The sequence below is a fragment of the Aotus nancymaae genome, unplaced genomic scaffold (genome assembly GCF_030222135.1).
Source record: "Aotus nancymaae isolate 86718 unplaced genomic scaffold, 86718_ANA_hifiasm-v0.15.2.pri h1tg000008l, whole genome shotgun sequence".
Lineage (NCBI taxonomy): Eukaryota > Metazoa > Chordata > Mammalia > Primates > Aotidae > Aotus > Aotus nancymaae.
The window spans coordinates 18,244,958-18,258,546 of NW_026988419.1; the positions used below are offsets into that span (position 1 = coordinate 18,244,958).

The following is a 13,589-nucleotide window of genomic DNA, read 5'->3' on the forward strand; positions in this document are numbered from 1 at the left end:
GTCTTACATGGCAGCAAGAGAAAGAAGTACAAAGGAGGAACTTCCAAACACTTACAAAACTATCAGGTCTTGTGAGAACTCACTATCACGAAAACAGCCTGGGGAAGCACGCCCACGAGCCAGTCACCTCCTTTCCTCAACACATGGGGATTACAATGCAAGATGACATTTGGATGAGAACACAGAGCGAAACCATATCAGTACGTAAAGAGTATCACCTGGACTTTAAAATTCCCATAGAACATACAGACATTAGGAGACACTGCCTTTTTAGAATTGGGGGAAACAGGAAAATAGAATGAGGTATGAGAGGAACTGAACCAGACATTTCTCACAGAGGCTGCACGAAGACTGGCCAATCTCTCCTGCTCAGCACTTGCCTCTTGTTTCACTTTTCATTGATCTGCCACTGAGGACTGCCTGGTTGTTAGGCCTGAGTAGATTCATGTATATAATCTGCAGGACTCTCTTTCAAATTTATATTCCAGTGGTGGTAGATGATGATGATAGATTTTCTTAAATTCAAAAAGGCAAATAAGACCACATGTTAAAAAAAAATACCCTGGAAAGGTTAGCTGAAAAGTGTCTATTCAGATGTCAGATATGACAGTAAGATGATTAGTTTGTGATGTGGACTTCATATGCAGGATATTTGGGTGTTTATGGAAGAAAAGTGAAGTCAATTTTACCTTCAAGAGGCCAAAAGCCAGTAGAGAGGAAGATTCTGCTCCCAGTAGCCTCTGCTGGTGACACTGACTCCATTTGACTAGCTGAGCCCATCGACATAATGTGTTGGTTCTGTTCTCCCATTAGGCCTGGAACCGGGAACCGAATATACGATTTATGTCATTGCCCTGAAGAATAATCAGAAGAGCGAGCCCCTGATTGGAAGGAAAAAGACAGGTAAGAGTACCTTGCAGGTGACAAGGAGAAAATTAGGACAAAACTAGTAACAGATGAGCAATCTTGCAATATGAAAACGTTCTTTGTGATTTTTTTCTAACAGCATAGTGTATATATTGTATTTTTTAATAGCAGGAATAATTTAACATGCACTGCAGAGTTTGGTTTTTTTCCTTTACTACAGCCACTCAATATAAAGCCTTGTTATTTGCCTTTTAAAAATTCAAACAAGATATTAAAATGTAAAACCAAGTCACTATCATTGCTCTTGTTTTATATCTTCTGTAGAATTTTAAAATGTTTCCTTTTTTAAAGGAGGGTGAGAAACCCTCACATTTATCTTTATTTATTATATGGTTTCTAATGTCTTACTTTTTCATCCAGTTTCAGTTTAATTTCAAGAAAATGCTGTATTCGTGGTGATAAGAACATTTTTAAAATGAACATGTGTGTTTTATCTATTTTTACCATTTCATACTGTAAAAAACTCTTGACCCAAACCTCTGTAATTCTCATACTTAAGACACTGATATGATTAGTCTGGATTCTACTTCCTACAACCTGCTTCTCGAATTTAAAAAAGAAAGAAGAGAAAGACTACACATTTCAGTTCCATTAGGCTGAATTTGAGCAGAGGCAGCTTTTATGGAGCTCAGCGGTTTAAAGCTTTGTGTGTATGATAAATTCATACTAACACCTTTTTCTTTCTAAACTATAAAGAAACCTTTGAGAAAAATCCTAAAGATTTCTTTCCGGATAAAAGTGTTTTGTGATCTCAGAACTGCTCATTTTCTGGGGACTTTTATCAAATTGATGGACTGTCATGTGTGCCTGAATCAATAATTATTATTATTGCTGCTACTTACTGGAGCTTAACGCGCTTTGCTTTTTTGGCTCTAACCTCTCTTGGCTAGATGAGCTTCCCCAACTGGTAACCCTTCCACACCCCAATCTTCATGGACCAGAGATCTTGGATGTTCCTTCCACAGTTCAAAAGACCCCTTTCATCACCCACCCTGGGTATGACACTGGAAATGGTATTCAGCTCCCTGGCACTTCCGGTCAGCAACCCAGTGTTGGGCAACAAATGATCTTTGAGGAACATGGTTTTAGGCGGACCACACCGCCCACAACGGCCGCCCCCATAAGGCATAGGCCAAGACCGTACCCGCCGAATGTAGGTGAGGAAATCCAAATTGGTCACGTCCCCAGGGGAGACGTAGACTTTCACCTCTACCCCCATGGTCTGGGACTCAATCCAAATGCCTCTACAGGACAAGAAGCTCTCTCTCAGACAACCATCTCTTGGACCCCATTCCAGGAAAGTTCTGAGTACATCATTTCATGTCATCCTGTTGGCAACGATGAAGAACCCTTACAGGTAATTAATTTTTCTCTTCACTTCTCATGGGGCAGCTCAGAAAGCAGTAAGTTAGGTAACTGAAGTGACCAGAGCCCTCTGATAAAGAGTGGCTTCATGGCTGGGTGCAATGGCTCACACCTGTAGTCCCAGCACTTTGGGAGGCCAAGGCAGGTGGATCACTTGAGGTCAGGAGTTCAAGACCAGCCTGGTCAACATGATGAAACCCTGTCTCTTAAAAAAAAAAAAAAGTGGTTTCACTTCTAGAATCTCTTAGAAGACAGCACATTTAAGCCCTGCTTTTGTCTTTTTAATCCCAATATGGCTCTACTTTGGAAGACATACCAGAGTCATTAGCTTTTATTTCATAGAGAAAATGAAATGATTTCTATTATCCTCATGCATTTGAGACTCCTTTTTGAGTAAGATACGCAAAGAGATGATTCTAGAAAAGAAAGAAAAATATTCCACCTGAATTTTCATTTGTGTAAGAAGTCTAAAACACTACCTTTACGATTTGTCCTTGAAGCCCACAATATGTCTAAAGAAAAAAAACACGCAAAGCTGTGCATAATAGCTGATGAAGGGTTGATTCTCCAAAACGTATATTTTTGTGTTGACAGTATCAATTTTTATTGTCTTATTTTTAGACAGTGGCAGAATTTTTAAAAACTGACAACACTGTAGGAAATGTCTGAGCTTAAAAACACGAGTTTGAGGATTTGCCAAACTGTTTTAAGGACTCCACATGGGGGTCAGATGTGACCTGGAGTAGCATGACTGTGTCTCCCATATAGTGCAGTGTCCAGGTTTTATGTGAAGCAGACATGGCCAGGGCTTCCAGAGGGCTTATCCAGATCTGTGACTGAAGCAAGATAAAGGGCAGGCCGTCTCTAGTGTTGTCCAAGCCTCCCAGTAACTACGGAGCACACAGGTAGATTGTTGGCAGGAAAATCTGGCAGGAATGATAGCCCCTATCCTTGTTCCAGTTCTCTCCTCAGCTAGGTAGAACTCCTATATCCCACTTTTTTTTTTTTTTTTTTTTTTTGTCTTCCTTTGCTTTGTTTAAACAGTGAGGGTTATTGATAAGAGGAGACCACATGTCATTCCTCACTATAATGCTTTCTCTCTGCTTTGGATGTACCGATAATTGCAGTTCAGGGTTCCTGGAACTTCCACCAGTGCCACTCTGACAGGCCTCACCAGAGGTGCCACCTACAACATCATAGTGGAGGCACTGAAGGACCAGCAGAGGCATAAGGTTCGGGAAGAGGTTGTGACTGTGGGCAACTCTGGTATGTAAACACATGCTGTTTAGTCACAGGCTCCCCTCTGCTCTACACCAGAGATGGGCTTTTCTATTGACTGTACCTTTGTTGCCATTGTCTTATTATCTTTGGGAAGTAATGCAACACATCAGCATGAAATAAATGAGCAACTTTATTTTAAATTAATCTCTCCCCCTCCTCCTGCCATATCCTGTTGTCTTCACAAAATGCGTACGTAATTGATAGACTCTCAAATGGTGATATGATTACAGACCTGGAACGGACTTTAAATATTATTTAGTACCACATTCTGAGTCCTTACTTGTGAGTATCTGAGTTGATATAGGGCACAGGTTTACTGATGTCTTTTCCCAGACCCTCTCCATCTCACCATGCTGCTGTCCTCTTGAGTGATTCTTAAATACCGAAATGATTACCTATAAAGAAAATGCCCCTTTTGTAGACATGAGGACAGTTGGCTTTTGCTCCTGATATAAAATGCCACCAACATTGTGCATTTATGTCTGCAGAGAATGTTATTCCAATGTTATTACAGTTTTCCAATGTTATTTCCATTTTTCCCAATGTTATTTCCATTTTTTTTTTCTGACTATATAGGCCAAAAGCCTCTATAGAAGTTAAAGGATCATTGAGTCTTCTTTGTAGCACCTGGAAAATCCTTTTTAACCAATAGTGTGCCACCTGGCTGCTCAATTTGCAGCAGCTGAAGATTCACCAAGGCACATGAGATAGAGAATAATCAAAATTGTGAATCCTGAATCTTCCAACAGGAGGGTTCTCCACTCCACACCAACAGAGAGTGCTAAGTCCTGTCTTTGCCAAGTGATAGGTTTTATTCCTAGGGCCAGTTCCTTAATTTTAGCCTCCTCTTTCATCTGATAGAAGACTGTGCTACTTTACATGTATAAATTCCTGTGAATTAAGCAATTGAGCATTTGACTGGAGAGAGGTCGGGAGATTATTTTGTGTTTGTTGTGTTACATATCCATAATAATGCTTATCTTTGCCTCTTGTGGTTTTACTAGTAGAGTGCCATGTGTACAGAATTTTCAAGAGCAAAAAGATCTTTGTGCTTTTTTTTTTTTCTCAGCTCACTGCAACCTCTGCCTCTCGGGTTCAAGCAATTCTCCTGCCTCAGCCTCCCGAGTAGCTGGGATTACAGGCATCCACCACCATGCCCGGCTGATTTTGTACTTTTAGTACAGACAGGTTTTGCCATATTCGCCAGGCTGGTGTCGAACTCCTGACCTCATCATCTGCCCACTTCGGCCTTCCAAAGTGCTGGGATTACCTGCATGAGCCACTGCTTTTCTGTCTTTTTTTTTTTTTTTTTTTTTTTAAAGATTCCATCTCTGTAACTTTAGTTAGGATGGAATTTTAACTCCTAGCTCTTTATTGAGTATAGAAACCCCTAGTAACAATTTAAGCTCCTTCCATTTTTCTTTTAAACTCCTTATTCCGAGCAGCAGTATTCTGCATTCTAACCAAGTTCTCCCAGCTTTGAGACGTCTCATACTTACCAACTCTCCAAAACGCTGTTTTCTTTAAGGGTGGTGCCTTTCAAAAATTAGGCACTTCAAATATCTACTGCTTTTGAGCTTTTGAGTTTTCCACTATAAAAAGAAAAAGACACAGTGGAATTTTAAGTCAAAGTAAATTAGTTTATTTAATTTTTAGAGAATAATTTGAAGCATACTTTGTTTGCACAGATTGTTTTAAAATAAGCTTTTCCAAATCATAAAGAGGTAAGAGCACAGGTAACATGAGGAGACTCCCTTACTTATCCTAAATCATCTGTATTCCATTGGCTTTTTTCTTATGTGAAACAGTTGACTTCATTGATAAAGTAAAGTAGTCTCACCACTACAATAACCATGTCCAAAATCTAGGCTTTCTGCACTATAATACAAAAAATGCAATAATAAAAGTAAAAATTACATTATTATGGTATATTGAAATGCTAAGACTTTTGCATTATAAGCAAAAGATAGCCTTTAACAATTATTCTTTATTTAGTGAGTACTTTCTAAGTCTTGGAAAAGGGTCAGTGCTTCGAATTCATGACCTTATATCATCTTCACAAAATCCCCGGGAGGTATAGATATTTTTATTATTATCCTAGTATTGCAGTTGAGGGAAGTAAGGCAGAGAGATGTTAAATAGCTAGCCCAAGGTCACTCAGGTACCAATGGAGAGGCATTGCTAGTCTTTGCATCCTACGAAAGTTCTCAACTGGCTTAAATTGCCTCAAGATCTGTTCCATGTTCTATAAAGTAATTTTAACAGAAATGGTGATTTGTTAGAAGTAAAGGGAAAAATAAAAGATGGGCTTCTTGTCAGAGGCCTGTGACAGGTATCCACTGACTACATCTAAGCATGGTTTTTACAGCAGTTACTGCCTTGATAGAACAGATTGTCAAGGATTGCCTCTTAATCCTCTTGGAATTGTTTTAGATTAAATCATTGTATATAATCATTCCGTTTTCTTCTTATGGTCCAAATCCATTAATAAAATGTCTCTTTTTGCTTTTTCCTCCCTTTCTTCATAGTCAGCGAAGGCTTGGGCCAACCTACGGATGACTCGTGCTTTGACCCCTACACGGTTTCTCACTACGCCGTCGGAGATGAGTGGGAACGAATGTCTGAATCAGGCTTTAAACTGTTGTGCCAGTGCTTAGGCTTTGGAAGTGGTCATTTCAGATGTGATTCATCTAGTGAGTAGTCGCTTTGTCCATCCACTTGCGTGTTCGTCTCCTCCAGTTCCATGCATGCACTCATGTGCCAAGGAAGCATGTTTGGAAGATACAGGCTCTTCCAAACATGAAGCAAACAAGGGAATACTGTTTGACTCAAAGTAATATTTCGCATCATAGAAAAATGATGGGAAATTTTACTTGTTGGATATTGCTTCATTTCAAGGGTTGTATGCCAATACGACTATTAATTAAGCATAAGATTATGGGACTAATTTGATTTTTGAAATTTTCAGTGAAAACAAATTGATAAAGTTAACGACTTTTGGAACCAGGTCTAATTAAGCGTATTAGAGACACAGAAAAAACCCAAATCTCTTTTAGTCTTTAGTATTGAGTGAGATCAGAGGTGAACATTTATACTCAAAAACTCTATCTCTTTCAACAGAAACCAAACGTGCACATATCATAGTACACATGCACACACTTTCACACCGCATACATAGCCCAGGTACCTTGAATGCTGCTAGAAATATAAAAGGAAAAATACAGATCATCTACTTTTAGATAATTAAAAATCAATTTGAATTGATAAATGTTTGATTTTCAAATTCTAATAGGTTTTAATTTTTCAAATTTTTTAAGTTAAAACATGCCTAGGAAATATCTATTATGCTTTGAGATTTAGTATTAGAATTTATAAACCTTTCATTTATTATTTGTGTTTAGGAAATGTGATTATTATTGACAATTGGTTCATTTTTATAGGTGTTGACCGTTATGCCTATCAATAAGCCTCCTATAGACATACAGAGTTATATCCTGTGGAATTAGAATATAAGACTTTGTAAAAAGATTTTCAAAGTATTTTACTTAACTTGTATAATTGAAATCGTTTAATCCAGACTGAAATTTTAAAACCCAGCCAATGTTTTCGATATAGACTTCCATGTTTGACCACTTGAAAATGAAAAACAGTAAAAATATCATATTCTGTTTAGGAGCTGGAAATTTGAATATTTGACTTCAACTACGCGGTTCTTTTTTTTTTTTTTTTTTTTTTTTTTTGAGACGGAGTTTCGCTCATTACCCAGGCTGGAGTACAATGGCGCGATCTCTGCTCACCGCAACCTCCGCCTCCTGGGTTCAGGCAATTCTCCTGCCTCAGCCTCCTGAGTAGCTGGGATTACAGGCACGCGCCACCATGCCCAGCTAATTTTTTGTATTTTTAGTAGAGACGGGGTTTCACCATGTTGACCAGGACGGTCTCGATCTCTTGACCTCGTGATCCACCCGCCTCGGCCTCCCAAAGTGCTGGGATTACAGGCTTGAGCCACCGCGCCCGGCCAACTACGCGGTTCTTAACTCCTGAAACCGAACTACATTTAAGTTTGTATGTTTATTACCCGTGTAAGTTCTTAGGTGCAATTGTGGGAGCAGAGCTGTTAAGTTCATTTATGTGACTCTTCGGCTCAGCTTACATAAGCTTTGTTTTGATATCATAGTTGTCTAATTCTTTTACTTTGTAGTTTAAGGCAGGCTGACTTGTTGATAAAATGGAAGAAGTGGTATATTGTTATATAAGCTTCTGAGGTATGTTTTGTTGTGTAAGCCCTGGAGATTAAAAAGTCATCTTTTGTGTGTAGTGGTTAAAGATATATAACTTGTGACTTTTAGGTATTCCACAGAACCAGCCTTATTTGATGTGGATAATAACCAATGATTTAGCATTTTGTTTATTTATTTATTTTTTTTTAATCTTCCCATGTACATGAAACAGGTGGCAGCATGTGGAAATCAGCTGATCCTTGTTTTACAGTTAATTGAACTACTTTGTGTCCAGGGTTTCTGCAAATCCAAAAGTGATTTTTCATCTAGGATCTATTCCTAGAAGTCTACTCCAATCCCACTTTAGTTTTCCACAATTTTAAATCTTAATAGTGAGAATTCAAATCAGAATCATTTCATTTGAGGTTTTTTTTTTTTTTTTTTTTTCTCTATCGCCAGGCACCAGGCTGGAATGCAGTGGTGCCATCTTGGCTCACTGCAACCTCCACCTTCCAGGTTCAAGCAATTCTCTTGCCTCAGCCTCCGAGTAGCTGGGACTACAGGTGCGCGCTACCACGCCCAGCTAATTTTTGTATTTCAGTGGAGACAGGGTTTCATTATGTTGACCAGGATGGTCTCAATCTCTTGACCTCGTGATCCACCCGCCTTGTCCTCCCAAAGTGCTGGGATTACAGGCATGAGCCACCGCACCTGGCTCATTTGACTATTTGTATGACACGATTATGGCAGAATAAATTGGATCTTAAAATGCCCTAGAAAATGGTAAATGATAAAAAATACTATTTTAAAATTCAACCAAAGAAAAGGCCCATTGGCCAGGCGTGGTGGCTCACACCTGCAATCCCAGCACTTAGGCAGGCTGGCAGGCAGATCACCTGAGGTCAGGAGTTTGTGACCAGCCTACCCAACATGATAAAACTCCATCTCTACTAAAAATACCACACACACACACACACACACACACACACACACACAATTAGCATGGTGGGGCATGCCTGTAATCCCAGCTACTCGGGAGGCTGAGGCAGGAGAATTTCATGAACCCAGGAGGTGGAGGTTGCAGTGAGCCTAGATTGCACCACTTCACTCTAGCCTGGGTGACAGAGCAAGACTTTGTCTCAAGAAAAAAAGTAAATAAATAAATAGACCCATTATAGGGGTTATTATCGTTAACTTTCCTTGCTATTTTTTCCAGATCGTGGCTCTGAAGACCCTGTGGTACGTCCCAGTTCACCTGCTGTCTTGTGAGTCAGAACATACAAATAACTTTTTGGTCCTGACTTTCCCCACCCCTACAGGATGGTGCCATGACAATGGTGTGAACTACAAGATTGGAGAGAAGTGGGACCGTCAGGGAGAAAATGGCCAGATGATGAGCTGCACGTGTCTTGGGAACGGAAAAGGAGAATTCAAGTGTGATCCCCGTATGTCATCACAGATCATCTTTAGTGCCTTATTAAGCATTCCCACTTTCATTATCAGGCTGTAACTCTCATTCACAGAAATGATTGGAGACTTTAGGTCTCCTTGAGGAGTGAAGAGTGAGTTTGTTAATCTTTCGATTTGGGAAGGTGGAGACAAGCTTCAAAAATGAGTCATGATTTAATGTTATTACAGGATGCTTTAGCACTTTTCCAACTTGAGTATTTTGACCATTATCTGCAGTGAAATGCTACAAAGCAGCTTTATTGGTCTGTAGATTCAACTTTTAAAATATGATTTCCATCTTCCCATTGGACCCTTTCCAGTGTATTAGGTCTAATTTTTGGAAATGCCACCCTAAAATCTGTACAGCAGTACTTCTCTTATGGATGATTCACATAAATATGTGGAATTTGGGCTGTGATGATATGAATTTAGGACAGAAATAGAACCCATCCCTTGATCAGGTCTGCAGTATTGTTCTCAGCTTACGCGCGTGTCTGTTTTGTGTCTATATGCAGATGAGGCAACGTGTTATGATGATGGGAAGACGTACCACGTAGGAGAACAGTGGCAGAAGGAATATCTCGGTGCCATTTGCTCCTGCACATGCTTTGGAGGCCAGCGGGTAAGACCAGATGTGCCAGGCTCCCTACAATTTAGATAAAATAAAGGGTGGCCTCCTGTGAGATGTGTGGTACACTCAGGAGTGGCAGAGCCCCTTAGGAAGTATTAAAATACCACATTTCCTGTTGGCATACAGCTGTTGACGTAGAGCTTTGGGGTAGTTCTACGTCTACCCTACATGCCATTCATTCTATTACTATTGCTAGAATATGTAGAGTACCAAAAAACATGAGAGTCTTGAGTCTTGAGTCATTCTTAATAGCAATACCTGTCATTTACACGACGCTACAATCATTTTCCTAAGCTCCCCAGCATGTCAGAGATATCATGTACACTGAAGAAAAGTGAAGCAGAGATACTATTCAAATTAATTAGTGGTGAATACAATGTGTTTCATTTCACCCAGTTCTCCCCATCCTGGGCAGCCTGAGACCCTCCCCTCCCCTCCCCTACCATTCTCAGGCTGCTTCGATTTTTCAGCAACTAAAGTGTTAAGTGCAGTGTAGCTCTAGGCCTCCAGCTCCATTTGGATGGACAGGTGTCCCCATGGCAACGTTGTGAAATATTTTGAATAATATCTCAGATGTAAGAAAATGCCACTTCTTTTACCCTCTCTGTTGACAGAACAGATCCTTGTTATAGGTCTAGCACTGTGCTAAGTAATACAGGACAAACAGAGGAAATGAGAAATGGTCTTGGCTCTTAATGATATAGCTGAAGATGTTAAATTAGCATACATTTTGAAGTCAAGCTAATTAAGTTCTAAGTGAGTCTGACAACTACAGTTCTGGGTAGGCTGGAATGAGCAAGAAAGAGACGCATGAACTGGCTGAGGTTTAGGATAGCTAAGGCTTAATTGGGAGGGGAGAGAGCAGAGAGATAGAAAGCACACCGCCTGGGATAGAAAGGAGTTGGCCCAGGTGGGCTTTGGTGAGCCAGCCCTTTGCCTGGTGTCTTGTGGTATGAAATTAGATGGGAAGAAGTGGCTTATGAAGGGCCTCGGCAGCCCATTATTTAAGCCAGTTCTTCTCAACCATTTCAAAAATATGCCCAGTCTAACAAAAAATAATATACCAGCTGGGTGCAGTGGCTCACGCCTGTAATCCTAGCACTTTGGGAGGCAGAGGAAGGCGGATCACCTGAGGTCAGGAGTTCGAGACCAGCCTGACCAACATGGAGAAACCTGGTCTCTACTAAATACACAAAAAATTAGCTGGGTGTGGTGGCGCATGCCTGTAATCCCGGCTACTCGGGAGGCTGAGACAGGAGAATCGCTTGAACCCGGGAGGCAGAGGCTGTGGTGAGCCGAGATCGTGCCATCGCGCTCCAGCCTGGGCAACGAGAACAAAACTCCATCTCGAAAATAAATTAATAATAATAATAATATGCCTTTCTCTAATATGATTTGAAATTTCAAATTGAAATGACTCATAAATCCAATAAAAGCAACAGAACGTGACAGTCCTTTGTTTTCAATGAAGGCATGCCCTCCCAGCAACTCCCCAAATCCTGGTATGTGCTTCACACTCAAGGGTGAGACTCATTGGTTAATGCATTTGGCATTAACCAATTACCGGTATCCAAGATGCAAAGAAACGTGACGGAAAATAGTCTTTAGGGAAATTAATCTTTAGCAAAATTAATCTGGCAGCAGGGGCTTTCAGGGGCCTGTCCTGGCCCCACCAGGGGCAGCCCTTGGAAGCTACTCTGATCTTGTTTCACCCGCAGTGATTACACGGGGAGGGACGTGTTCCCAGTTCTGATGGAGGAGAATTAGAGGCTGGAATTTAGATTTAATTCAGTCTCCTCTCTCTCTCTCTCTCTGCCTCTCTCTCTCTCTCTGTCCTCCTCTCTCTCTCCCATTAACCCTTATAACGACTGTGATCGTAGGATCATAGGACTCAGTCACTCTGGTATAAAAATGTGTGATGGAGAGTGAATTTGCTGGGAAGCTGATTTTGGTCTCACTTCAGCATCTTCTCATTATTTATGCACATGAAAAGTTTCATGTGTGACACCTATTCTCAAGTGAAGTGTTAAATGAAACATTTAAGACAGGAGTGGAAACTGTTACTTTCTCATATGAAAGCAAGATTCAGTGATTCTGTAAGGAGACATCACTGGTATTGTGTTAGGTATTCAGGGGCATATGCTCTTAAATAGAGAAATATGTCTAAAATATTTAAATTCTAATATAAGAAAGAAAGTGATTATATTATTTAGGGTTGCATTTTAGTTGTAAGAAAAAAGTCCAATTCAAGTTAAGCAAAAATGGCTCACCTAATGGAAAAGTCCAAGACCCACCGGCTTCAGGGGCTGCTCCAGCAATGGCGCCCGGAGTCCCTCTTGCTCCACGTGCCTCCCCTTGCACAGGCTTCATGAGTCAGTGGGGTCCCCGCTGATGGTGTCATTGATGACTGACCTCCATGAGCTCCAGTTTTACCCCCTCCCAGCTTAAGAACAGTAATAAGAGAACATGTGTCTCCTCCAATTTCCAGCAAAAACCTCGAGAGAAGCCTCTACTCAGCTTGGTCCTGTTTCCACCTCCCATGCCATCTCTGGCCAGATGAAAGGCTACCATGTCACTGCCTAGGGAAGTTTAAGAAGAGAGTGGCAAAATGGTGCATTAGAAAGAACGTGGCTGGGGTCACTCCATCTCCTGGGCGGCAGCCCCAACTCCACCAGCGATCCATTGTGTGACTTCCCTGCTCCCTCTAAGCAAGTCACTCCTCTCCTCTGGGTCTCTGTTTCCTTACCTATAAAATGAGAATGTTTGGCCGAGTGCGGTGGCTCATGCCTGTAATCCCAGGACTTTGGGAGGCTGAGGCAGGTGGATCACGAGGTCAAGAGATCAAGACCATCCTGGCCAACATGGTGAAACCCCGTCTCTACTAAAAATACAAAAATTAGCTGGGCATGGTGGTGGGCGTCTGTAGTCCCAGCCACTCAGGAGGCTGAGGCAGGAGAATCGCTTGAACCCAGGAGGCAGAGGTTGCAGTGAGCTGAGATGGTGCCACTGCACTCCAGACTGGCGACAGAGAAAGACTGTCTCAAAAAAAGAATGTTTGTTCATGTAATCTCAAGTCCCTTTTAAAATCACTAGGATTCTATGAAAGCCTTTTCTATCATCTAGTACAGAGCACTTTTTGAGGATGTTGGGATTGGAATGAGCCTCTGCAGATGGGTAAGGTTTGAATAGGAAGAGAAGAGAGGACATTTCAGGAGAAAGGAACAACACAGAGAGACAGATGTAGGTAGAAGATATGGTAATAAGCCATAATGTATTCTATGAGCTATAAATGCATGAAATAATCATCAAAGCTTCCTTAGTGATTAACTGCTTATATTTTGCCAGTGCATAAGATGTGAAATTTTTCTTTAACTCAAACACTTAATTATGATGTCCTCAGGTTATCACAAACCCCATTTGACTTCATGCCTCTACTCTCTCAGGGCTGGCGCTGTGACAACTGCCGCAGACCTGGAGGTGAACCCGGTACCGAAGGCTCCACTGGCCACTCCTACAACCAGTATTCTCAGAGATACCATCAGAGAACAAACACTGTAAGTGCGTTAGCACCAGGAGTGTGTTCCCTCATACAAGACTGTCTCTTTCTACAGGAATCTTTCTTCAGAATGAACCAACTTTTTTTTTTTTAATTTAAACAAAAAACTTGGGCTGGGTGCGGTGGCTCACACCTGTAATCTCAGTACTTTGGGAGGCCG

General features: G+C 41.0%; 1 protein-coding gene across 20 annotated transcripts in view; it reads left to right on the top strand.

Moving 5' to 3' along the window:
- Positions 1 to 13,589, top strand: part of FN1 (fibronectin 1) — a 75,500-nt gene that overhangs the window by 60,608 nt on the left and 1,303 nt on the right. For 4 of the 20 annotated variants that reach the window (XM_012445852.3, XM_064373019.1, XM_012445863.3 and 1 more), the window contains 8 exons: positions 814 to 903; positions 1,818 to 2,084; positions 2,178 to 2,284; positions 3,420 to 3,558; positions 6,102 to 6,266; positions 9,113 to 9,238; positions 9,758 to 9,864; positions 13,317 to 13,427. In XM_012445852.3, coding sequence (XP_012301275.2) covers positions 814 to 903; positions 1,818 to 2,084; positions 2,178 to 2,284; positions 3,420 to 3,558; positions 6,102 to 6,266; positions 9,113 to 9,238; positions 9,758 to 9,864; positions 13,317 to 13,427 — 1,112 coding nt within the window. Of the gene's footprint in view, positions 1 to 813; positions 904 to 1,817; positions 2,285 to 3,419; positions 3,559 to 6,101; positions 6,267 to 9,112; positions 9,239 to 9,757; positions 9,865 to 13,316; positions 13,428 to 13,589 lie in introns of all 20 variants that reach the window. The other 16 variants (XM_012445854.3, XM_064373020.1, XM_012445865.3 and 13 more) reach the window with 4 other exon arrangements.